Consider the following 24,489-nt stretch of genomic DNA (forward strand, 5'->3'; position numbering starts at 1 on the left):
TCTCTGTGGGGATTTGGCCACTTGTAAAGTAGACACTGTGGAAGATGTGGCTGTGGCATTGTGGAGGAGCTCCTATGCATGGTCAGGGGACAGACTTCCCCTTACCATGAGAATCTCTCGTTGGTACCTTCTCCATGCACGATGCTACACCAGAAACAGAGCACCTCGGAGACTTCATTTTGTGTTTTCTTCCTTTTTTTTCTTTTTGCAGCTCAGGATTACTGAGTTCGCAGAGTCTCTCTTTAATGTCACATGTGCAGCTCAGGTCCCTCAGGCCCCAGCAGAAGCAGCCTTGGATATTTGCACAGACCCCTCACAATGGAAGGAAGAGGGTGTAGGAGGGAGGATCAGGCTGCTGACCCCTTTATTGTTCTTGGGCCAGAAGAAAGCTTCCTCCTGGCTTAAGAACCACGGCGCTGAAAAAGTTTTCCAGCCAAAACGAGTCAGATGGAGTCACTGGGTGGTGGTTTTTTAGTTCTTATTTTTTTCTTTCTCCTTCCCCTGCCTCCCCCTTCGGCCGAGCGACAGGGAGTCACAGGGTTGTGCTCCATTCACAAAATACCTGCTGCATATCACGTAGTCCTTCCCCCCGACGGCGGGGAAAGGCGCTGTAACCCAAGCAAATGAAAATAAACCTTGCTTTTTTTCCTTTTTCTTTTTTTCCTTTCTCAGAAAAAAAACAAAAAAAAAACCCCCAAAAAAAAAACAAGAAAGGAAGAAAGGACCCTGCTCCCATCCTGATGCCTCCAGCGCGCCCGCGGGGAAGGGGTCGGCAGTGGGGAGAGGAGGGGAAACAAGACGATACAATACAAAACAACACAAAACAACACCCACGCCCCCCCCCCCCCCCCCCCCCCCCCCCCCCCAGCAAATTCTGCTCCAAAAGGATTAAATGGAGGTTTTCCAAAAAAACACCCCGCCATTATATAATGAGGCTTAACTCAGAGTCACCGGGGTCACACGACGCAGCAGACTGGAAAAACCGAAGCGCAGCGCAGCCTTTCAATTGTTAAGCCAACCATGAAAAATAAAGATAAAAAATGAGCAAAACGATATTGTGATGGCAGGATCGCACCCTAACGGTCACAGTATAGTATTTTTTTACCCCCTTTGCTCTTTCTGGCTGAAATAACCATTTCAGTATGAGTTTAACCTCTCGCCTTTCTGCCTATAGGGGTAGTGACCTGTTTTGCCAGGACACTGTTGGTGCTGGGTAGTGATGCCATAGGGAGAACATGGACTGCACCAGCTCCCAAAGCCTTAAGGCACTCAGGGCTGGTTTGCACCAAAAGCAAAAGAGAGCACAACCTGAAACGCTACTGCAACAATCCAGGTATCAAAAGGTGTCACTGGGTTTCCAGATCAAAGTCTGCATGCAAGGTGATTTTTTAGCACACTGGCTGCATTTGCAAGTTCAACCACAATTTCCCTAGCCCCCAGATTCTCCTGATTAAGTTTGAGTTGGTTGTTCGACCACAGGCAACCCTGAAGCTCCTCCATCCTTGATATCTCCCAGCACTGTCTACACCAGAGGTCCTAAATACAGGACAACAAGGTCCACAGACACAGTGGTGTGAATGGGAACAACCCAAATGACAAGCAAGCTTTAAAAAAGCCCACTCTAGCCCAGTGCTTTTGGAAGACCAAGCTGTCATCGACCACAAGCCCGACGGCTGGAGCAGATCAGCCACCACCATCATGCTCTGGCTTGCTCAGGAGGTGCAGCAGCAGCAGTGGGACCTGCTGGTACCACCAAGCTGGAAAAGCGGAGATTATCCTGGACTCGGGTTTTCTTTTAAATTGCAACAAATGAGAATTTGTGCTTCACACTTGAATATTAAAAAATGGCCTTGGTCCAGACTACCACTGCAAAGCAATCATAAAACAACAGGGATGGACACTTCATCAGGGACTGTAGTGATAGGACAAGGGGTAACGGGTTAAAACTGAAACAGGGGAAGTTCAGATTGGATATAAGGAGGAAATTCTTTCCTGTAAGAGTGGTGAGGCACTGGAATGGGTTGCCCAGAGAAGCTGTGAATGCTCCATCCCTGGCGGTGTTCAAGGCCAGGTTGGACAGAGCCTTGGGTGATATGGTTTAGTGTGAGGTGTCCCTGCCCATGGCAGGGGGGTTGGAACTTGATGATCTTAAGGTCCTTTCCAACCCTAGCTATTCTATGATTCTATGATTCTATAATCTCTCCTGCTGCTGCTTCAAACCATGCCCATGCAACTAGCAACCCCAAAACCTTTTCATTATCATGTAGAAAACATGCAGCAACCAGAACCTGAAGAACACACATTTTTATGTTGTATTTATTCATAGCCCCAAGAGGAAGGATGTCCAAATGAAGGCATACGGAGCCCACCTGCTTTATGAAATTCCACTGTTCACAGGCACGTGATGGAGTAAGTCTCAATGGCTCCCTCCCCAGGACCAGCAAGCAGAAGCAATCTGTTATCTTATGCAATACCTGCTTATTTTGCCCAGTCAAAGGGAAACAAATGGCCTCCTATAAGCATACATATTTCCCTTCCGTTCTGACAAGGCGTCTCAAAAGAATATACAATGAGAAACAAAATAATCAAGTGGGTCACAAAAGCAGGAAGAAATGAAGTTTTATCATTCTCCAGTGGTTTCTCTGCTCATACATTACAGGAATTAAACAAAATAATAGAAAGCAAGCCAACAATGAGGAGTTTCTCCACAGTGGTACCAGCAGGTGAAGGGCACAGCAGAAAAGCTCGGGGACACATGGACATCGGGGCAGCATCGTGTGGCCGAAGGCATGGATACCACACTCCTCTCGCTATTTCTATTAGCCCTGATGAAATCCTTCAATCTCACCATCCAGCAAAGGCATTTTGGGAATGGCAGAGTTTTCTTTCACTGACCAAGAGTACAGCCAAGCACTTGCCATTTTTAGAGCCAGCGGAGAAGTTTATGGAGTCATCTTCCAAACCCCAAATAAACCCCAAAGATAATTTCAAAATCATAAAATGAAGGATAATATGGATGCGGGACTAGGAAGAACTTCTGTGTTACAGGACTTGGGCTGCTACTGCAAGCAAGGACATCATTTAATTCCCTTTATAAACAGTCTTTATTTTCCCTGCGGAAGAGACATCCAGGCGTCTTGTGCAGCAATAAATTTCCCACTTAAATGACAATCTTTGACCAAACCACCTTGGATTGCAATGAACACTTACGCTGCCACTAAATACCTATATTTACACCCACAGCTATATATACATCTCTTCAGGCTGGATGGGATTCACTTACCTGCTGCCTCCAGGCAGGAAATTCGCTTTTTAAGAACTTCTGGTCTCACTTATTGTATCAGTTTCTATTTCCATAACATGAGAGGAAAGGCAGCAGAAAAGGGGGAGGGAAGCATCTTCTGTTTAAGAAGAAATTGTTAAATGCAACAGGAAACATTAACCTCATATTTTGTCAGACGAGGGACAAGGACATCCCCCATTAGCAGGATTTTTAGAGAGCAATGTGTTTCTAGGCTCTGCAGGCCCCTGTGCCAACGGGGACATACTCACGTCTCTGTTCCCTGGTCCTCTGGTGTATCTGCTTTTTTTCTTTAAGAGAGAAAATTCCTTCCTTCCCTCGATTTTATTAAAAATTCAGGTCTTTCACAGGGAGCGAGGAAGGGGATTACGATGTGGAAATAACCAAGCCAGCAGAAATAGCTGCCTGACCAGAGAGACATTGAGTTTTTATTCAGGATCTTTAGAAATATGAGTTTTTCTTTTCTCTGCTACTTTTAATAACTTTTTTTTTTTTAACTTAATCAGTACTCCACAAACAGTTTCAGTAAAATATTCAGCAAATTCAAGGGACTGCAGCGAAAGCCCTCTCATACTTCTGATGAATCCTCTGGGAAAACAAGGGGGAATGAGATATAACACTATTCAGAAGTTAAAATTTTGGGAGGGAGTGTGCTACTGTCTATAGAAAGCACTGGGAAAGAACCAAAATGAAACATTTCAGGCTTGCTTTGGATGTTACATAGCTGCACAAAAGCAAACCTTTTTGAAAGGAAAGTCAGCTGTAAGGCTGAGAAGAGCCTGTGTTGTTCTCTGATGTGTTTTAGCCAGAGCAAAATATGATGAGATTTTTGAGCCTCAAATCATAGAATAGTTAGGGCTGGAAAGGACCTTAAGATCATCAAGCTCCGACTCTCCCAACTCAAATGCCTGTTGAGTTGTTATTTACTCCCCAGTACAAGTCCCCATACCCAAATCAGTTAAAAACTCCACTTCTCAGGTCTGAGCCTGTGAACTCGTTAAAAGCAAACCACAGGATCTTTCTTCAGCATCCTCCTTAAGAACGGACTTACCCACCCAGTTCTCCCGGTCTCTCCTGTCCTTGTGGTCCCTAACTGTGAACACAAACCCCATCTGCGGTCTAGAGTACAAAAGTGGTCCAGCAGTAGCCACCACCATGGTCTCCATCTCCCTCCTGCTGAGGTTGGCATATCCTTCAAAGTGGTGTGGGGAAAACAGAATAGAATAGATGGGGGAAAGGGACACATGGACAAATGGAAATGTGGGTGCTCAGAGGAACATCCTACATTTCATGGGGCAGCAGCACCTTCTGAAGGAAGGGAGGACCCCTCAGCACATCTGGCACGGCTCCCTGGGGTCAAGCGCATCACTTCGGACTGAGCCCTGCCAGATCATCCCATAGGAAATATGCAGAGTTGAGGATTACATTTGCAAAAGTGGGATTTCCAAGAGGAGTCGGAAGGTGCTGCAAGGCAAGCAAGGGAGACCTGGGGGCACATCTAACCCTGAGGCACCAGCTCCCCTTAGGGCAGTGGTGCTTGGACAAGACAACAACAGAGGAGTTCAGACACCTCCAGTTTCACTGCTCAGTGCCTCCCACTGCTTTGAAGCTCACAACAGTGCACAATGATAATCAAATACAATCCCGGGTGCAGAGAAACACCTTCCCCCTGTGCAAACTTGGGTCCACCGGGCTGGCCACGCACGCTGATGCCGAGGTGGACGCAGCCCATGGGGAGCAGCATGACCTGCTGCAGGACAATGCGAGACTCCACGTTTGCTCTTGGAAAAAGCCTTTGTGAGAAGCCTCCGGTTCCGGCTGCCCAGAGCAGGGCTCCGGGGCCGTGCTGCGGGGCCGCAGTGCCCTCTAGTGCCGCAGGGCTCCCCGCTGCCACCGGCGTTGTCCCCTGGGCCACCAACACGCGGATGCCTCAGAGCGGCCGCCCCTGCACATTCCAAGCCCGCATCTCTCACCCCAATGCCTCCCATCCTCGCCATACATCAGGGCGGCCCGGCCCCAGCCCTGCCCGGCTGACAGGTACCAGCCACAGGAACCACAATAAACAAGCATAGAATCACAGGATAGTTAGGGTTGGAAAGGACCTTGACATCATCTAGTTCCAACCCCCATGCCATGGGCATGTCTGTGCCCACCAGGCTGGGAAGGCACCCCCATGAATGATGAGCCAGCACTGAGAGGATCTATGATTCTATGGTTTGTGACCATTTGAGGAACCTGAACATGTATCAGTTTGTGGGTCCTGATGAAATGCAGGGTAGAAAGGAGGACCCTGGGAACTACCAACCTGTCAGGTCACCCCTATGCGTGGGAAGATCATGGAACAGATCCTTCCAGGAGCCATGCTAAGGCACACGGAGGACAGGGAAGTGATTTAAGACAACCAGCATGGCTTCTCCAAGGGCAGGTCCTGGCTGACCAAATTAGGGGCCTTCTATGATGGAGTTACTACAGCAGGGGACAAAGGAAGGGCTACGGATGTTGTCTATCTGACCTTCTGTAAAGCCTTTAACAAAGGCCTCCACAGCATCCTTCTCTCTAAACTGGAGAGATACGGGTTTGATGGGTGGATGAGGGATTGGCTAGCTGATCGAATCCAGAGGGTAGTGATCAACGGCTCAATGTCTGCATGCACACCAGTGACAAGTAGTGCCCCTCAGGGGTCTATACTGGGACCAGTACTGTTTTATTATCTTCATCAGCGACACAGTGTGCACTGTCACAAGTGTGATGACACCAAGCTGAGTGGTGCAGTTGAGACACCTGAAGGACAGGATGCCACCCAGCAGAACCTGGACAGGCTGCAGAGATGGAAATGTGCAAACACCATGAGGTTCAACGGGGCAAAGCACAGGGTCCACCCCCCCCCGGTTGGGCAACCCCTGGTAACAATACAGGATGGGGGATGGACGGATGGAGAGCAGCCCTGAGGAGAAGGACTTAGGGGCTCTGGTGGATAAATGGTGGGGCATGACCTGACTTCAGTGTGTGCTTGAGCTCAGAACCCCCCCGTGTGCTGGGCTGCACCCCCACAGCATGAGCAGCAGCTCAGGGAGGGGATCCTACCCCTCTGCTGCGCTATGGGGAGACCCCCCTGCAGCCCTGATCCAGTTCTGGGGCAGCAGCACAAGAGGGACGTGGAGATGTTGGAGCGAGGCCAGAGGAGGCCATGGAGATGCTGTGAGGGCTGGAGCAGCTCTGCTCTGGAGCCAGGCTGAGAGAGCTGGGCTGGGGCAGCCTGGAGAAGAGAAGGCTCCTGAAGGGGAGACCTTACTGTGGCCTTTCAATACTCAAAGGGGGCCTAAGAAAGATGGGGAGAGACTTTTTAGCAGGGCCTGTTGTGATAGGACAAGAGGTGATGGTTTTAAACTGAGAGGGGAAATTCAGGCTGGATGTGAAGAGAAAATTCTTTACAGTGAGAGGATGTAAAATAAAATACTGGTACAGTACCTGGCTGCCCAGAGAGGTGGTGGATGCACCATCCCTGGAGACATTCCAGGCTGGATGTGGTTCTGGGCAATCTGCTGTCACTGAAGATGTCCCTGCTCATTGCAGGGGGGATGGAGTAGATGAGCTTTGAAGATCCCTTCCAACAGAAACCTTCCTGTAATTGCTAAGTCTGCTTGAACTGGGTGACAGCCAGAAAAAATAAAACCAGTCTTCAGAAGGGAGAGTCCATCTCAGTTGTTACACTCAGAAACCAGCTCTGAACAATAATGGTAATAATGAAAATAACAACAACAGTAATAATGAGGGAAACACAAAAGCTCTCAGCCATTTCCCATATGTTTCTTTGTGCAGTGAATAAATCTGTCGTATGATATAGAGGACTACCATAATCTGAAAAGCCTACTGGAAGACCTCTCCTTTTCTGCATGTCCAACAAATCCATGGGGTTTATAATGTGGTTCAGGGCTCACTACAACTGTGGGAGCCCTGCCAGAGCCCAGGCATGTACCTTGCAAGAACCTGCAAGCTGGTGACCTGTATGGGACATATGCCAGCCATGGTCCAGACCTTTCCTCTACAGTGCTTTAGGAACAGCAATGGTCTCATCTGCTTTCCTTGGTCAGTGGTGGCCTTAACTCTAACATGGGAGTGATGCTGAAGGGGTTACAGATGACCATAGCAGTCTGCCCTTTCAGCCCAAGGAGATGGTTGTTGTCAGTTGGGTTAAATAACAACAAAAAACAGGCCACAGACCATATCTTACTGTAAGTCACAGCAAAACAAAAGTTTTATACTCAGCAGTGCAGAACTGACTCCCAATACATTGTGACCTATACTCAAGTAAACCCTGGCTGGTTGACAGGGACTTTCCACTGTGGTTTTAGCAGTTACTGTATTGGAAAGACCCTTGGGATATGGGAAGCTGGCTTCTTAGACTAGAAACCTTCTCTGAAAGCAATGACATGCCTACACGCTCTGCATGCAGTCCGGCAGGATCTGGGGCTGGGACAAGAAATCCCCCCAGTCTGGGGCACCTAGGGAGCAACCCCAGCTTGTTCATAAGCATTCGCTGGACACAAAAAGGATGTTAGGGTTAGACCTGGTGAGTGGCAGGAGGAACAGACAGCACCTGGGGTGCACCACCAGGTCACTCCCAGTGGGATGGGATGCCAGACAAGGGGGATGAGCCCAACCCAGTTCCAACAGTGCAGAACAGCTTACTCAGAGTCAGGTTGCTGTAGCCACAGCTCTGAAAGAGGAGGGATCTGGGCTGGCCAACAAGCTGGATAAAATGAGAACTACCCAGACATACAGTGCAGAAAGAGCAGGCTTGAGAGGATGTGGAGAGGATGAAGACTCTGTATGGTGATAATACATAAATAACACCAGCCCACCAAAGAGCCATCCCTGATCCCTAGAGAGACCTGTCCCATTGCCACCACCACCCTGGAGGGGTCAGCAGTCTGTAGGGTCTAGAAGGAAGCCCTCACACCAGTGATGGACACTGACCTCCTCCCCTCACATGCACAGTGACAGCAGATGAGATGCTTGCTCATGATCCACGCTTTTCACCCCCTTCTCCCCATGGACACTTGGGCTGGCTTCATATCCCTTAAGAAACCTACTATCTGAACAAATCCATGTGTGAGCTAGCCCCTCTGGGCTCCTTCCAAGGTTAACAGAGAAAGAACATGGGTATCCTAACATGGAAATCATCCACCCTTCTCCAGACCTCTACACTGAGATACAACAAATCATGCCCTAACGTGCCCATTGCCTCTCCTATGGCAGGAACCCCAAGTGACCAGCCCATGCACAGGTCCCTCACACAATCTCTGCACTGAATTGTTAAGGTCTGACTTGAAAATACTCATCAATGAGGAGAAGTCCCAAGGAAAGTGGGCAGAAACACCTATTAGGTGCCTAAATTCAGGTGGGATCTCAGCACAGTCAGGAGTCCCACCACTGCTAAGCCTGTTTGGACAAAGTCAGGAAAATGGTGCTAAGAGGAACATGAGCAACTTACAGATTCTGCCTAAGGAGCTGTTCCCTTGTTTCTCATCCAACAAGGAAGCTGGATGACAACTGCAGCCAGAAGACAAACAAGCAGTTTATTGTAACTCTAAGCATATGACAAAAAGGGTCAAAACTCATTGAGGAAACAATAGAAGGAGATGAGCTGCAAGGCAATTAAGACGCCAAAACCAAATAATATCAGCGCTGTCTCCCAAGTTTATCCTATAGCACCAGTTAAGCTCAGCTCACCTTTTCAAAGTGCCACAGGATTCCTACCTCCTAAAACCCAAGACAAGGAGCTGCTGGCCAGCGAAGACACAGCCACACTGTGCAGGCCCATCTTGAAGGCATAACTCCAGCAAACTGAAAGCTAAAACCTGCAAGAAGCCAGTCCAGAAACCACTTGGGATGTGTCCCAAAACTCTCTGATCGTGTCTAGCAGCATTCACAGCATGTCCCATGACAGGCAGACTCCTCTATCCTTCGTGAGCCTCAACAGCTTCACAGGGAGGATGAGGGATATCTTGTAGGACCTGACCCCTTGGGTTGTTTTCTGTCTTAAGTGTAGGGCTTGCCAAGGGCTTCCAGTCTGAAGACCGTATCTATGACCAGGGTACTTGGCAGCGACATATCCAAGCCGGAAAGCCTTTCCAAGCATCTGCCAAAGGGAGTAAAAGCAAAATGCACTGACTCAGCCCTCGCAGTGATGTCTCCATGATGCCAAGATGATTACATGGTCTCCTCCACAAACCAGCTGAGGTGAAAACGAGGATGATGAAGGCTGGCTCTGCATCTGAGCTGTGCCTTTGAAATACAGCAGACAACCGATCCTCCCTGGCATCCATCAAAAAACAGATATTATGAATGGGGAACACTTATCTTCAAAAGATTATTTTCTTCCAAAGTCACTTTTTGGCAGCACTCAGGTGAATCAGTGCCCAAATCCAACTGCAGACTCCTATGGGTAAGCAAAGATGAAGAGGTTACGGCTCATGAGCTGAGCCAAAGCAATGACTTCACGAGCTCCCAGCCACAGAGCTTTCAAAACAAAGCCTATTTACCGGTAGAAACAAGCACCCCACAGCGGCTTTGAAAAGATGGGGCTGGAGGAAGCTTCAAACACCAGTTGTCCTGACAGAATTGAGCCCAGTGCGGGAGCAGAGCCGGGTTCGCCTCCCCATGCATGTCCACGAGATGGCAGAGCTTGCCGCGCTGAGAGCCGGCCAACAGCATCCCCGGGATGCACGAATTCTCCAGTTTCAAAACAAAAGGCTGGCGACAAGCCCCGTTCCCTCAGACAGCTATGAAGAAAGAGGGTCTGGGGGAAGGTTGTCTTGGGTTTTGGTTATTTTTTCACCTTCTAATTGCCAAATAGTCACAGGCGTTCCTTGCAATCTTTTGTTGAAATGCTACTGATAGATTCCAGCAGCAAAACTCATGGATCTGTACTAACATCCAGATATTCAGAATATTCTGCTTAACCCGTTAGTGGTGTCACTGTGTTTCACTGTGTGTATATATAGTCACTGTATATCACTGTATGTATTCACATACAGACCTAGCTTTATACTGGAAACTAGTTCTAAATTCATGCTCCATGCCTATCATTCTTTACTATCAGAAGAACTCAAATTTCCAAAGCAGCCTGCAGTAAGACTCACTACCTCTCTCCAACTTGCTTGGTAAAGCTGCTGAAGCACACTCAGCAGCAAAACATTTTTCCATCTCAGCCATGCTGGAGGATGCTCGGACTGGCCCAGTTGTGCTGGAGCACCACAGAATCATGGAATGGTTCATGTTGGAAGGGACCTTAAAGCTCATCCAGTTCCAACCCCCTGCCGTGGACAGGGACACCTTCCACTAGGTCGGTCCACGACCAGACCAGCCCCTCCATCCATGCACAGCTGCTGTAAGCAGCCCATGAGCCCTTAGACAGAACGAGAGTTTATGTACCTCTAAACTGAAGAGCACCTTCTTCAGGATATGATATGAACATAACTGCAGTGTGGAAAAGCCCCATAGAAGATGAAGGATTTTTCTTCCATAGTCTCACATAAACATTTTCCTTTATGCCCTCATGCATTGTGCCCCACAGAGCCCTTTAAAACGAGAGATAGAGACCAGCAAAATCACAGTGGCACTGCCTGATCACGTTCAAATCCAGTTAACAATGACATGTCAGGATTAAACCAGCTGTCTGCAAGTATTTCACTTGTCAACACTGCACAAGATAAATCCTCACCCAGAACTACCCAGCCTCTGATTCCCAAGACACACATATGACTGCATGTGCCTAGGTAAGTACATCTCCAAAATAATGCAGCATTGCATGAGTCTGCCCAGAGGCAGAAACAGAACACCAGATCCATCATTCCCACTTCCAGCTTAGAGATGTCACACTAACAACTAAGCTAGGTATTAAGGTATATACTGGAATTAATCCATTGGAGTCACTGGACTCAACCAGGTGTTAGGACAGGATGAGATGACAAGCAGACCAGGAGGACCTGGCTTATTTAATAGCTGTTGATTAGAAAATAAGTTAAATCCTAGAGAAGAAAGTCAGCTCCTCGCACCAAAGATGGTTTGATTCCTTATTTCCAATTATTTCCCATGGAAAATAACCTTATTTTGCAGAATTACTGGGTTCTGTATCAGCTGAACTTAATGTTTTCTCCCTGTGACCTAAAGTCCAGACATACCAAGCATAGAAGAGACTGAGCAGAAAGCAGCTGCAGGCAGTGCTCCTCCCTGCCAAAGTCAGCAGCACTTCTCCACTGGTTCAAGTATTTAGTGCCAGCTAGCTCACCCAAAAGAAACAGTGAGGCAGATCATCACATGGTTTGCAGAATGGCCAAAGCTTTTCCTCAGATGATGCACAAACAAGAAGCCTGGCGATCTCTTTGCTCAGCACTGAAAAGGGTAACGCTACCACAGCACGAGATGTCCTTGTCCTCCCCTCTAGAGGCAAAGAGGACACTAGAGCAGAAACACTCATAAACTTGCCTAGCCCAGGACACCCAGCTCCTTTAAGGGCTCTGGAAACTGGAAAATTACATGATGCTGACATACTGACCTTATTCAATTGGACTTTTTAACTGAGGATCTCACCCTGCCATTCCCCAACACCGAGCATCAAAAGTCATTTAACCAGAACTACCGAAGCTGGGCTGTAAAGAGAGATGTGAAGAAGGAAAACATACAAGTGGATGAGCACTGCAAACAAACATATGCACACCCCACAGAGGAAACATCTGGGTCAGCACACCGTCACTTCTGGCTTCCTGGCAGCAATTTCTTTTGCAGCTGCCAGGAGGTTTGATGCTTTTCAGAATCTCCTTTCCTAAAATAAATGAGCCCTGTGTACATATATACATATATATATGTGCATATACATATATATGTCTGTGTGTATACACTGCCCTCAACTTTTCACCTCCCAACAAAGCCTACATGGTAACTGCCCTTGCTTAGCACTAAGGTTCACAGCAAGGCTTGCTGACACTACAGGCTTCATTCTCCATCACAAACCCCAGAGGACCTCAGCACATCCAGGCCAGCAACCTTCCCATTTCTGGGGAGGGTTTCCTAAGGAAAGGTACAGCAGGGAGCTGCTGGTCTCCACCACACCACAGGCAGGATATGTCCTCATCACCTACCTGCCACACTGGAAGGACTTTCTCTATGTCGTTCAAGTTGATGCTGTCTCCATCCTCATATTTTCCTTTTCCAAGCCTGGAGGAAGAAGAAAACAAACAAAACCAAAACCATGTGAAACCTCACTGGAGCCAAAGTTAATTTTCTATTAAGGCACATGGGGAAGATCAGTTCTTTCTGCAAAGGACCCTCATGTAAACAAAGAGGCTCTCTGAAGCGAGTATGCTGTGCCTCCAAAACACTCCCACATGGGCACAAAGCTGTTAATATAAAATTAAATGCTTTTCTCAGCCCTTTCCCCCTGCACCATCCACCATGGCACTCAAACGCTCTTGGTAAACGTGAGAAAACCAAAGGCAGTCCTTAGCAGTAGTGCTGGGGGATTCGATTCCCAGACCAAGCAAAACAGAAAGCACAGCCCACCTGGAAAAAAAAACAAGTAAGGACACAAAAATGGAATGGAAAATGCTTCCTCCTCCACTGGAGCTCCAGTTCCCCTGCTGAGAAAGGTGTCCTCAAACAAGCACAAACAGACTCAAGACAGCAAAGAGCAATCGTTATAAATACAAACATACAATTTGAAAGGCAAAAGAAATTGGGGTGGGAAGGCAGGCACTGACAGACCAAATGCATAGTTGGCAGCTGAAGGACGTTGTGGCAGCAAGAAAAGAAAAGAATCCATAGATAATTACTAGGTTGGATGCAGAGAGTTTCTAATGGCACAAAAGAAAAAAGTGGTCAGTAAGTACGTTCCTTCTGCATTTATATACAATTGAGGTGATCTCTGTTTATTTTGTAAGAAAATGCTGATTTGTTTTTTTCGTCAATTAGTGACAAGATATTGTTAAATATGTATTAGACAGAAATTCTGATAGAGGCAGACCCAGGTAGTCATCGCCTCTAAGTGAGAGAACAACAGATCTTGGTGGAATTACAGCAAACAGTGAGGGGAAAGGGAGAATCCAGAAAAATGGCATGTGCTAAAGCACCAGGCTCAAAACCAAAGCAAGCTGAATGGAAACAATTTAATTAACATGCTAATTGATTTATAGGAAATCAGAGGTGTCTGACAATTGACTTTCCCTCATAAGTGAAACACTGACTTTTATTTACAAAGGCGATCATATAGTTTATGCTTATATATACATTAAAAAAACATTTATGTGAAAAAATAGATATATTTATACATGTATGAGGCAGGGGATGAGGAGACAAGGATCAGGAGGATGAAGGCAGCCTTCCTCTAGAGGCAGCATGGCTGAGCCTCAAGTAAAGGACCATAGGCAGCTCTGGCAGTCATGTTTCAATGAGGTGGTAGAGAAACTAAAGTGATGCCAAGGCCAGGCTGGATGGAGTCTTGGGTGACATGGTCTAAGAGTATGAGGTGTCCCTGCCCATGGCAGGTGTTTGGACCTGGATGATCTTAAGGCCCTTTCTAGCCCAAATCGTTGTATGACTCTACACAGAGGCTTGAGATATACCTGGAATGAAGAGAAAGTGTCAGCTACAAAAGGTTGTTTGAACTGGAAGAGCGAAAGCACAGCAAGAGCTAACACTGGGATTTAAAGGTGGACAAATCCAGGTCAGAAATGAAGTACAGTTCCCTGGTTTTCCTTCACCTCTCCACTTGGATTATTCAGCATACCATCAAACTCAGTATTTTCCAATAAAATCAGATGTCTTTTTGGAGGAAAATGCTTCAGCCAAGCAAAAGTCATTTGAGGTCAATCATCTGGATGCAACTACATGGCCCACCCTGGGCAAGCAACTGAACTAAGGAATAAAATGGTCCCTTAGGGACAGCATCTTTCCTCTTTTCTCAATTAGCTTTTCCATTGCACAGCTAGCTCATTAAAAAACCCCACTCCTGCAAGAGGGAAATGCCTGGCTAACAGGTGGAGATTCTCAAGAGGTTCAGCAAGCTGAATCACACTCTGCACAGATTTGGAATGGAGAGCTGATGAATGCACAACACAGACAACTTGATAAAAATAAACCCAACTTCTTCTATTCCAGTGCAGGCTACCTGTACGATTTGCATCCTGGAAGATGCACTGATTGTGCTAACAGCATCCGTTTAACTTTCCTGCATATACGCTAATTCCTACTCCACTTTTACAGCTGTAGTATTTAGGAGTGATTAAATATCTCGCCTCCACACTGCCTTCTCTACATGATTGCACCCTGGGTATTCACCATGAACCGCAGGCAGACGACAAAGCGGAGCCTGTTGCTTTCTCCCTGTACACAGCAGATGTCGCTGGTAGGATCATCCGGCAAGTGCCATCCCCACGGAGCACATCGTATCTTACTCTACAGAGGGCGCTTCATCTCATTTCTCAAAACCATCTGTGGAAATGGGAATAAACATGACCAAGGCACTTACCGACTCAGAAATCTAGTGTTATATTGTTTGAAATATTCTGAAAATTGCTGTTTATATACCTGTGTAGGTATGGATGCTGAATCTGGGCTGGAGTGGGATTGCTAGCCTGGAGTTATTTGCACATGACTTGCGTTAAGACTTGCGCATGGTGTTGGCCTATACTTTGGCACAACCAACTCTGAGAGAGCATTTCATCCCTACATACAAGATGGCAAAGAGCTACCACCTGAAATCTTCTCAACCCCATCTTTTACACCTGTTCTGATTTTTTTCCTTCCTCTTTACCCTGATAAGGAGAGGAAAACCCAAACTATGACTGTTTCTTAGCCTGCAGAGCAACAGTGATGTCCATCTAAGCAATATCAGTCATCCACTTGGTTCCAGTATGCATTTATTTGGCTTGACCACCCAACAACCAAAGAGGAATCCAGCAATACTGTGGAAGCTCCTGGAGGCTGCCACAACCAAAAGGAGCTGTTCAATGTTTTCGGTTTTGTGACTAAAAGGAGAAGATGAAGGATGAATGCTTTGATCTACAGGGATCACATCAATGCTCTCTCCTTACCTGAAGTCTTGCTGGGGAGAACAGCAGAAGCCCTAACACTTGTGGGAATAATAACCAGGATCAGCACTAAGCCAGAATCTTTCCTCCAATATTCAGAAATATTTAAATCTACAAGTCTTGGATCTAGAGGACTTGTATCCAGCATGGTAAAGACTGAATTCTACCAAGAAATGCAAAATAAACTGAGCAACTCTGCTCCAGCCCCGAACTGGATGATAGAATAGACAGACACACAGATTGTGGCATCCTCAAACCCTGTTCATGGTCCAGCACCTCTTCCCCATGTCCTCCACATGAGCCATGCCACCAAGCCAGTGTTCCTACAGCAAAGGAGAAGATAGAGACCTTTCTGGGGAGTATGGTATTGCACACATGGCACTCACCCTTCTCTGTCTATGTGAGGCAACGGGTGTTTGGAGGTGTTTCGCAGCTTCCTGTGAAATTGGGTGAAATCTAGTTTTTCAGGCTGCAAGTCCCACGTCGCACCACTAGGAGAGAAAAACGGAAAAAAACAAGGAAAGAAAGTCCACTACTAATTGAACACCACCAAGCGGAAGAGCAGAGGGCACATCGGAGCCTGCAAATGAGGAAAGCTGGTACTTCTGGAAGCACCACTCCCTGTGCTGCACAGCACATGGATGCCTCCAAACTTCAGACCGCTGCATTATGTTTCTTTTCATTTCTTCTGGGGTTTTTTTTTGGAGATGCAGAGCTCCTGTTGCTTGCATTAAACACCTAGTTTTGATGTATGATGCAGCATGATGCAGAACAGACCTTGCAAGCTATACTTGTTCTCTGTATCAAGGGGGTATCACAAGAGGTAATGGTCTGGTCCATGCAATGGAGATGTTCTCTCTGGTCCTACACAAGCTGTCTGCTCCAGTGGCCTGAAGCAAGTCCTAGGTGGGAACTCAATCCCTGCAGACTCTTGCACTGCTCCAGGCACAGAGAGATGCGTAAAACTGAATAGAGCACATATTTCACCACTTTCCTCATGCTGAAGTGGCAGATGAAGAGCTCTTCTCAGCAGCTGTGATGCCAACGCACGACTGCACCTCCAATTAATGGAAGAGTAAAATCCTAGAGTAGTAGTTCAGAGCTGCTTTCAAGTCTCAGATGATTACAACTAATCATATCAGTACCAGCTTCAGATGTTTGGACTGCAAACTCATCCAGTGGCCTCTCCTGAGCACGTAGGATGCTTTAAGTAGATTGACTGTGCTTAGTGCCATGGGCTAAATGGGGATGGAGAGGAGGAGGAGCAGCAACACGAGTACCAGCAGGGTTCTCACTGGTGCCTGGGTACCGGCAGGACAGACACGTGGGCAAAGGCTAAGAGAGGGCACAGTCCATCTCTCAAAGCATTTTAAAACCAGCTTACCTGAAGGAGTCAAAGGTGTTGGCAGCCCAGATGTCTGTGCCCAGCATGTCAAGGTTGCTGTCCTTGTTGCCATTCTAGGAAGAAGGGAAAGGTGGTTACTTGCCAGAAGGCACATGGTGCTATCCAGATCACAGCACAGTCTCTTCCACCACCAGCCATGGAGGTGTCCTAGCTCTGCACCTGGGCTCCTCTACCCCATGTGAATCCACACTCACTGCAACACAAAGTCCCTCTCCCACTGCAAAAGCACATCACGTGGGCAAGGCGTGACACAGCTTCAGCCTCGAGGACACAAAGCTGTGGACAACATGGAGCAGAGAACATGTAGGCTCAGCTCTAACTCCAGCCCTGGCCTCCTACCCAATGTCCACAATCTCCAAGATGCACCAAGGTCCAGTGGGCAGCTGCCATCCCAGCCATGAAGATGCTCAGCTTCAGAGTCACAGACCAGTTAATGCAGGAAGGGACCTCTGAAGCTCATGTGGTCCAACCCTCCTGCTCAAGCAGGGCCACCTACAATCAGGTGTCCAAGACCACATCCAGATGGCTTTTGAGTATCTCCAAGGATGGAGATGCTCTTCACTAGCAGCTACCAGAGCCTGCTGTCACCAATAAGAGTGGTGAAAGCTGTCTTACTTCTTCAAGGAGTCACGGTGGCATTACTTCTCCTTGGTCTAACAACACGAGTGGGATGTCAGAACCTTGCACCGTTCCACCTCTGCATCTAAAGCAAAAACCTAACACTCATCCTTCATAGCCCCTTTACACATCCTCCCTACAGAAAGAGGGCTGCCCTCTCCACCCTTTACAGGCAAAGAAGTAAAGGGAGTTGGATTTTGCCTTTCAAACCATTCAAGAAATCAGACCTGACTCAGACTTTTACAGGATGGACACGTAAATGCATTACGAACAGGGAATCCCATATTACCAATTTTCCCCCACATTTCTTACACACAGATTATTCATAATCTTGCACATTGAGATTATGTAAGCATTTCAGCCCAAATGGCCCCATTCCAATGAAATGTGCCGGAGAAGGTGGCTTCCATATATACCCCATCCTACTGTCCTGGGTTCAGCTATAACAGCTATTTTTTTCCTTAGTGGCTGGTGCAGTGCTGTGGTTTTGACTTTAGTCTAATTAGACAATGCTGATAACACTCTGATGTGTTTAACTGTTGCTAAGTAATGCTTACCCTGAACAAGGACTTTTCAGTTTCATGCTCTGCCAGTGAGGAGGGGCACAAGAAGCCAGAAGGAAGCAGAGACAGGACACCTGACCCAAACTAGCCAAAGGGGTATTCCATACCACAGCACGTCATGCTCAGTATAGAAACCTGGGGGAGTCACCCAGGTGTTAAAAACTACACAGAGAGCAATGGGTGGTGGGACTTTCAAACACTGGGACACACACTTAGCAAAAGCCACATGGCTGGTCATAAAATCATACAATCCTAGAACAGTTAGGGTTGGAAAGGACCTTAAGATCATCCAGTTCCAACCCTCTTGCCATGGGCAGGGACACCTCACACTAAACCATGTCACCCAAGGCTCTGTCCAACCTGGCCTTGAACACTGTCAGGGATGGGGCAGCCACAGCTTCTCTGGGCACCCTGGGCCAGAACCTCAGCATCCTCACAGTGAAGAACTTCTTCCTTACATCTAACCTAAACTTCCTCTGTTTCAGTTTTAACCCGTTACGCCTTGTCCTATTGCTACCATCCCTCTGATGAAGAGTCCCTCTCCAGCATCCTTGCAACCCCCTTCAAACACTGGAAGCTGCTCTGAGGGCTCCACGCAGCTTCTCTTCTCCAGGCTGAACAGCCCCAATTTCTTAGCCTGTCAGCACTAGGGGATCTGCCAACAGGTCAGTATGGGTATTGGCTGGGGGTGGTGAGCAACCGCATTGTGCATCACTTGTGTTTATCGTTTTTTCCCTTTACCCTTTTAGTTTCATATTCTCTCCCCTTATTATTTCCCTTATCATCATTACTGTTGGTAGCAGTAGTAGTTTTGTGTTATACATTAGTTACTAGACTGTTCTTATCTCAACCCATGGGATTTGCATTCCTTCAATTCTCTTCCCCATCCCTCCAGGAGTGGGCAGGATGAAGCAGGGAGGTAAGAGAGTGGCTGCATGGTTCTGAGTTATCCTTAAGCTGGGCTTAAATCACAACACCTTCTCATTATGACATTTTCAAATACTATTAGTAACAACCAAGACACAAGAATTCATAAAGATTTGACCATTTCTTAATGAAGCCCCATACCTCCACCTGCACGCAAAGGGATCAATCTCTTCCCAATGAACAGGACATGCATCTCGGTGCACAATACTGAGAGTCATGCTTTGCAGCCATTCCCAGCACAACAACCAATTTAGACACCAGACACTCCAAACACAGCCACACTGCTCTCTTTTTTGTCTCCTTCAACAGGTCTCTATGGATTACAGTTTTAACCTCCAGGGATCTACAGGTCAACAGGCACAGAAACTACCAGAAATATATAAAATTCTCAATTATGGAAGCTGAGCTTTTTATTTGAGGCAATTTTTTTTTCCTGCCTAGGAGAGAAATTAGTTTTCTAAATGTTTAGAAGCATCCTCATGCAGTATAATGAAAATACACATGTACAGGTCTTCATAGCTATCACCCAAAGAAGACATAACTCTTCCTGTAGACAAATCAATTTCTCTTTCCATTTCCTACGACATGGGATATTTATGTTCCTGTCAACGAGCCAGCAAAAATTGGATTTCCTAAGAGTGAAGTGTTTGGGTTCAGGGAGGAAGTCTGCGAACACATAACTAGTTGCAATGAGGCTGAGACCAACCAGCAATTAAGATGCAAAACAGCAAAAAATTATGATAAGGTGGGTTCCTAATGTAAAAGGCTGTATCTTAAAATTGTTGCCCAAATTCAGCTCGACACAGGACTTCTGAAAAGCCTCTTCCTGAGCCCTGAAAAAAAGCATCAGGCAATTACGCTTTGATGCTCAGCTTGAAATCTGTTTGGATGTGATGGACAGCCTTGACACCTCTTACTCTGCAGCAGAAGTGGATGCAGCACAAGCTGTCCCACCCAGCTCCCCCTCACCTCCTCGTACATCAGCTCATCAGTGCTCTGCTGTGAGCACAGGCAGGTCAGCCTCGGCACGGATCCCAGGAAATTGCAGATCCCAGGAAATTGGATTGATGATTGCAGTGATGATTCAGATGGTGCAGGGTGTCAGATGCATGTAAGCATCTAGGCAGCGGTCAGATGCTCCCACCCAAACCTGGTCCTCCTACATGATGTCCCCATGACCTCTTGGAGGCAGTCCAGTCATTAGCCAGACTCCATAAAGACAGCACCATGGCCAAATGACAACACACCTTGTCATTAAGTCATGAGTCACCACAGTCATCTCGAGACATCCTTTCAGTCTTCCGATGGATGATCTGTCTTTATATCCAGTTTCTGTCTCGACTCACATGGCTGGAAGCATGCTTTCCACCCAAGTGAACCTGCGCTGCAGCGTGCTTGGTAAAATGCTCACAGCATGGCACCAAGACTTAATAACTAAGACTTTAAAAAAGCCGATTCTCAATTCTGGGGACAAAAAAAAAATCCTAATTGCATGTATTTAAGAAAAGAAGTGACTTGCTGACAGCTCCCCCAGGACTGCAATTACAACCAGAAGAAGTTTCAACATGATGGTCCCAATGACCCAACCCTCAACTTCAGATAATCACTTTCACCGCAAAGAGTGTAGCACAGCTGAAATATAATTTAGCCATCAGGAATGATGGTTGGGAGACACACTGACAAGATCAGCGTCAGTACTCAGATCAGAGATCTGGTAAAGCAGATCCTACCCATGATATGGTTTAAACGTGCATCCATAATGTGTGTCCTCCAGCCCCTACGAGCACACGTCACCTTCACCCATCACCACCGAACCCGTACAAACAAAGGGATGCACCTCGCTACCGTCCACGTGGACTCTGACTGTTCACCCATGCATGCAGCTTCAGCACATTCCCCACAAAGTCAGCATTTGCATGTACACAGCAGCTTTCCAAAGCCCAGCTCCACATCACACCGGTTCCCCTCGCTCCTCCTCATTATCACCCTCCAGTAAACCAGTACCAATACAGAATCATGCTCTTCATCGCACTATTGCAACAGCATTAGCTCATCACTGTGCTTGGCATTAACGCAGAACGAGTCAAGTGGTCAGTGGTACAAATTCAGGGATTATCCTGTGTCATGTGTTACTTCTTCAGCATTTTTCAGTTCTATGCGTGAGGAGATTCCCTCAGCTGCCTACAACCCTTCACTGCACTTCAGTAGAAAACCAGAAAGTTACTGAACTGTCTGAAAAACTCCAATGGAAGGTTTCCTTGGGCAGGGACACCTCACACTAAACCATATCACCCAAGGCCTCATCCAACCAGGTCTTGAACACTGCCAGGGATGGAGCACTCACAACCTCCCTGGGCAACCCATTCCAGTGCCTCTCCACCCTAACAGGAAAGAATTTCCTCCTTATATCTATATTTTAAGGAAGACAGTACTATCCCTCCTGAAAGAAGGAATGGTATGTCGAGTCTTGTTTCCAGCCACATGGACCATCACTTCCCAGCAACAATGCCATTCTGTGGGTCCTTCTCCCACCAAAGCATGGCTCAGGAGAGAGGACAGGCTACTTCCTCAAGCACTCCAGGATGGATAAGATGGGTGAATGGCCCAAGATCTCCCAGAGCCCATTTCCACTTCTGGCACAACTAGTGCTCATGTGTGCAGAATCAGAGCAACTCCAAGAAGAGAGAGGAGGGCAGAGGCTGACTAAAACATGCAGAAAAGGTTCCTGGTCTGAGTTCAAGGAATGGATCTAAAACCAAATCAAAGGCAAATCCTTACAGTGTTTTGCAGGGCAGGGAGGCAACTCCCCATCTAGCCCTGCTGATGGTTCAAGGTCACCATTTAACACCACCTATGTGATGCCCACTCATGTGTCAACTTCCAGTGAAGACTTGCCAAAAAATAATTACAGACACCTTTTAATTTCCCAAAATTAAAATACTCCAAGATTTAAAATAAACTAATTTTCTTTGCACTAAAACAGCTGACTAGGGACTTCTTTCTCAATATTATGGCACTCAGCAATCCTCAACTGCTTGAGGCTGAAGGACAGCTACAGCCCTCAGCAGACAAGTCACACATTATGCATGAATTAAATAGGTCTCTGAGGTGTCCTTCATAATTGACATGCACTCACACCCTAGATGCAGATACACACACAAAAGATGTTGTTAGAACGATGCCTCTGATAAACAGCAAGCAAAAGACATGACTTCAGCACGCTGATACCAGGTATACCTTGTTCGATTGCCTGACCCGGATGCTTCTCCTGCGGCTGCCAGACCTGGATCCAGACCCGGATCCAGACCCGTGCCTGGAGCCAGACACTGGCTGGGACCCTGCTCTCTCAGTGCTGGTGTGATCCCACTCTTCCTGGAAACAATAAACAGCTTGCTTTAGTCAAGGGCAATGCTGTCCTGCACCCACAAAAAACACACTGACATGGTGAGCCAGGAAAGCTGTAGCTCGCAGAGCACACATGCAAGCACCTGCAAAACCATGCCCATGCCTAACCCCCTGATCTGGGGGATTTCTCAGAGACCTTTAGCATATTCTATTTACACACTGCAAAGGAATGACACCGTGGGAGGCTTCAACGAAGATAAGATTTGGCTCTCGTGCTCCAGTGTAGGCATGGGGAACAACACCGCTTACCTCCTGTATCATTATGAGCATCACTTATGCATATTCAGTAACCCACATCCTCTAAAACTGCTTAACAGCATGCTTTAACTTTTGGTCAGTCCTGAATTGGTCAGGCCAGCTGGTCTAGATGATCATTTTAAGTCCCTTCCAACTGAAATAGGTTTATTCTATTCTGTGCTGTTCGACGCTGTTTTATCCTATTCTGTTCTGTTTTCTTCTCCTCTATCCTATTCTATTTTCTTAATTTCACCCCCCAAGCCCAGATCAACTTCTCAACCACTTTTTCTTTCTGCTGAGCCCACTCTTGGAGTCCAGCCACTCATATACCAGAAAACATAGTTCACTGAGTTCACCAGGAGACACATTACACAAATAACTATTTTTTCCTCTTCAGGAGCTGTCCTTAATGTTCTCCTTTGTTCTCTTTACACTTGTTCTGTTGTCAAGCAACCTGCAGGTTTCTTGTTCAGCCAGCAGCCCTCGGGGCAAGATGAGTCATCTGAAAACCAGAAGAACTCACCCAACCAGCCGCTTCTACCCAAACATCCCACAAGGTGTGTGGGGAGAAAGCTGGGTATTGTAAGGGTAATTTGCTCCAAAAGCTTTGCTCAGAGGCTTGGGAAAGACCTTTAAAGTGACCTAAGATCATTAAAAATACACAAAATCACAGAATGCAGAATATTCAACTCTTCAAAGTACTCTGAAAATCTGGGATATACAAAGGGGAGCCTGTGTTTCAGGATTAGTGTGAGAGCTGATGTTCCAAGATAGATTCTCAAGTCTCAGACATCCTCATGGGGCTACATGAGTCTCTATGGACACTGCCTTGGGCTACAAGGGCAGAGCCACCTTGGCCTACTGAGAGCTAAAAGGATTCACCATCAAAGCAAGGTGTGAACTCCACTTTATACACAGCAGCCAAGTCCAGGTCACTGATTTGGGAGCACAGATCCAGTCACAGCTCCACCACTGCCACATGGGTTGGATGGGGCAGTGAGACAGCTGTACAGCAGACCCTGAGCTATCTAAGGTGATGCTACCCAGTGGTCCAGCACTGACCTTAGTGAAATATAAGTATTTACCCAACACTGGAAGCAAAACACATCAGTACTGATTTCTGTGTTGCTCCAGCTGCATGTTCTCTATCCTCAGACATAGCAAGTCTCTAGCAAGCTCAAATACACTGTGGTTGCTAGTGAGTAAAGTCACTGACTTCAAAAGAAGAGGTCAGCTGGTTTTCAAGTTTTATACAGATTAAATTTGAGAGGTTGTGGTTATTCCCACCATGTTACAACAACAGCACAAAACACCTTCTTCCCTCCTCATCACATCATGACCCGAATCCCCTGATGGCTGAGAAATACCAACTATGTCACATAGTTAAGGGAGTTGTTAAATTGTCATGGAGGTAACAAACAACTTGATCTATGCCACTTCTGAGACATGGGCAGGTGGCCACTTTGGGAAGCCTTAGGGAAGAGCCAGCCTTGTGGGCATCCTAAGAAGTGAGAAATGTCTCATTTGATGTGGGAAAGACGAACACCAACTGGAAAGGTGGTTGGGAGAAAAGAAGCTTCACCACCCAGATGTTTGGAGGATTAATCACCAGTTTACTGTATCTGCACACTGAACATCTTGCTCATGCACGTATGAAGAATTTCTGTGACAAATGCTGCAGTGGGACATGGTCAGTGTGTGTACTTTAAAAACAAACTGAAAATAAACATTATATTGAGGTGACCCAACTTCTGGTCATGGTTGCCTGCAGACAACCTGAGGTTATGCAAATTCCAGAAACATGGCTGGCCACAATAAAAGCCTTCTGGAAAACAGGGAGAGTGGTACCACCATGAATCAACACCCAGATTCACTGAGACAATCTCCAATGGATACAGCACGAACCAGTTAGATAAAAACCACAGGTTCCCTTTCACCAAATCA

At 46.8% G+C, this 24,489-nt stretch overlaps 1 protein-coding gene across 5 annotated transcripts in view; it reads right to left on the bottom strand.

Moving 5' to 3' along the window:
- CTIF (cap binding complex dependent translation initiation factor) overlaps positions 1–24,489 on the bottom strand; it is a 153,068-nt gene that overhangs the window by 83,939 nt on the left and 44,640 nt on the right. For 3 of the 5 annotated variants that reach the window (XM_057405691.1, XM_057405692.1, XM_057405689.1), the window contains exons 4-7: positions 22,141–22,275; positions 16,775–16,848; positions 15,777–15,881; positions 12,445–12,520 (exon numbers count right to left, since the gene is read on the bottom strand). In XM_057405691.1, coding sequence (XP_057261674.1) covers positions 12,445–12,520; positions 15,777–15,881; positions 16,775–16,848; positions 22,141–22,275 — 390 coding nt within the window. The remainder of the gene's footprint in view (positions 1–12,444; positions 12,521–15,776; positions 15,882–16,774; positions 16,849–22,140; positions 22,276–24,489) is intronic. The other 2 variants (XM_057405694.1, XM_057405693.1) reach the window with 1 other exon arrangement.

The sequence above is a fragment of the Pezoporus wallicus genome, unplaced genomic scaffold (assembly GCF_028554395.1).
Source record: "Pezoporus wallicus isolate ANWC-B61680 ecotype Strahan unplaced genomic scaffold, APGP_CSIRO_Pwel_v1 scaffold_13428, whole genome shotgun sequence".
Classification (NCBI taxonomy): domain Eukaryota; kingdom Metazoa; phylum Chordata; class Aves; order Psittaciformes; family Psittacidae; genus Pezoporus; species Pezoporus wallicus.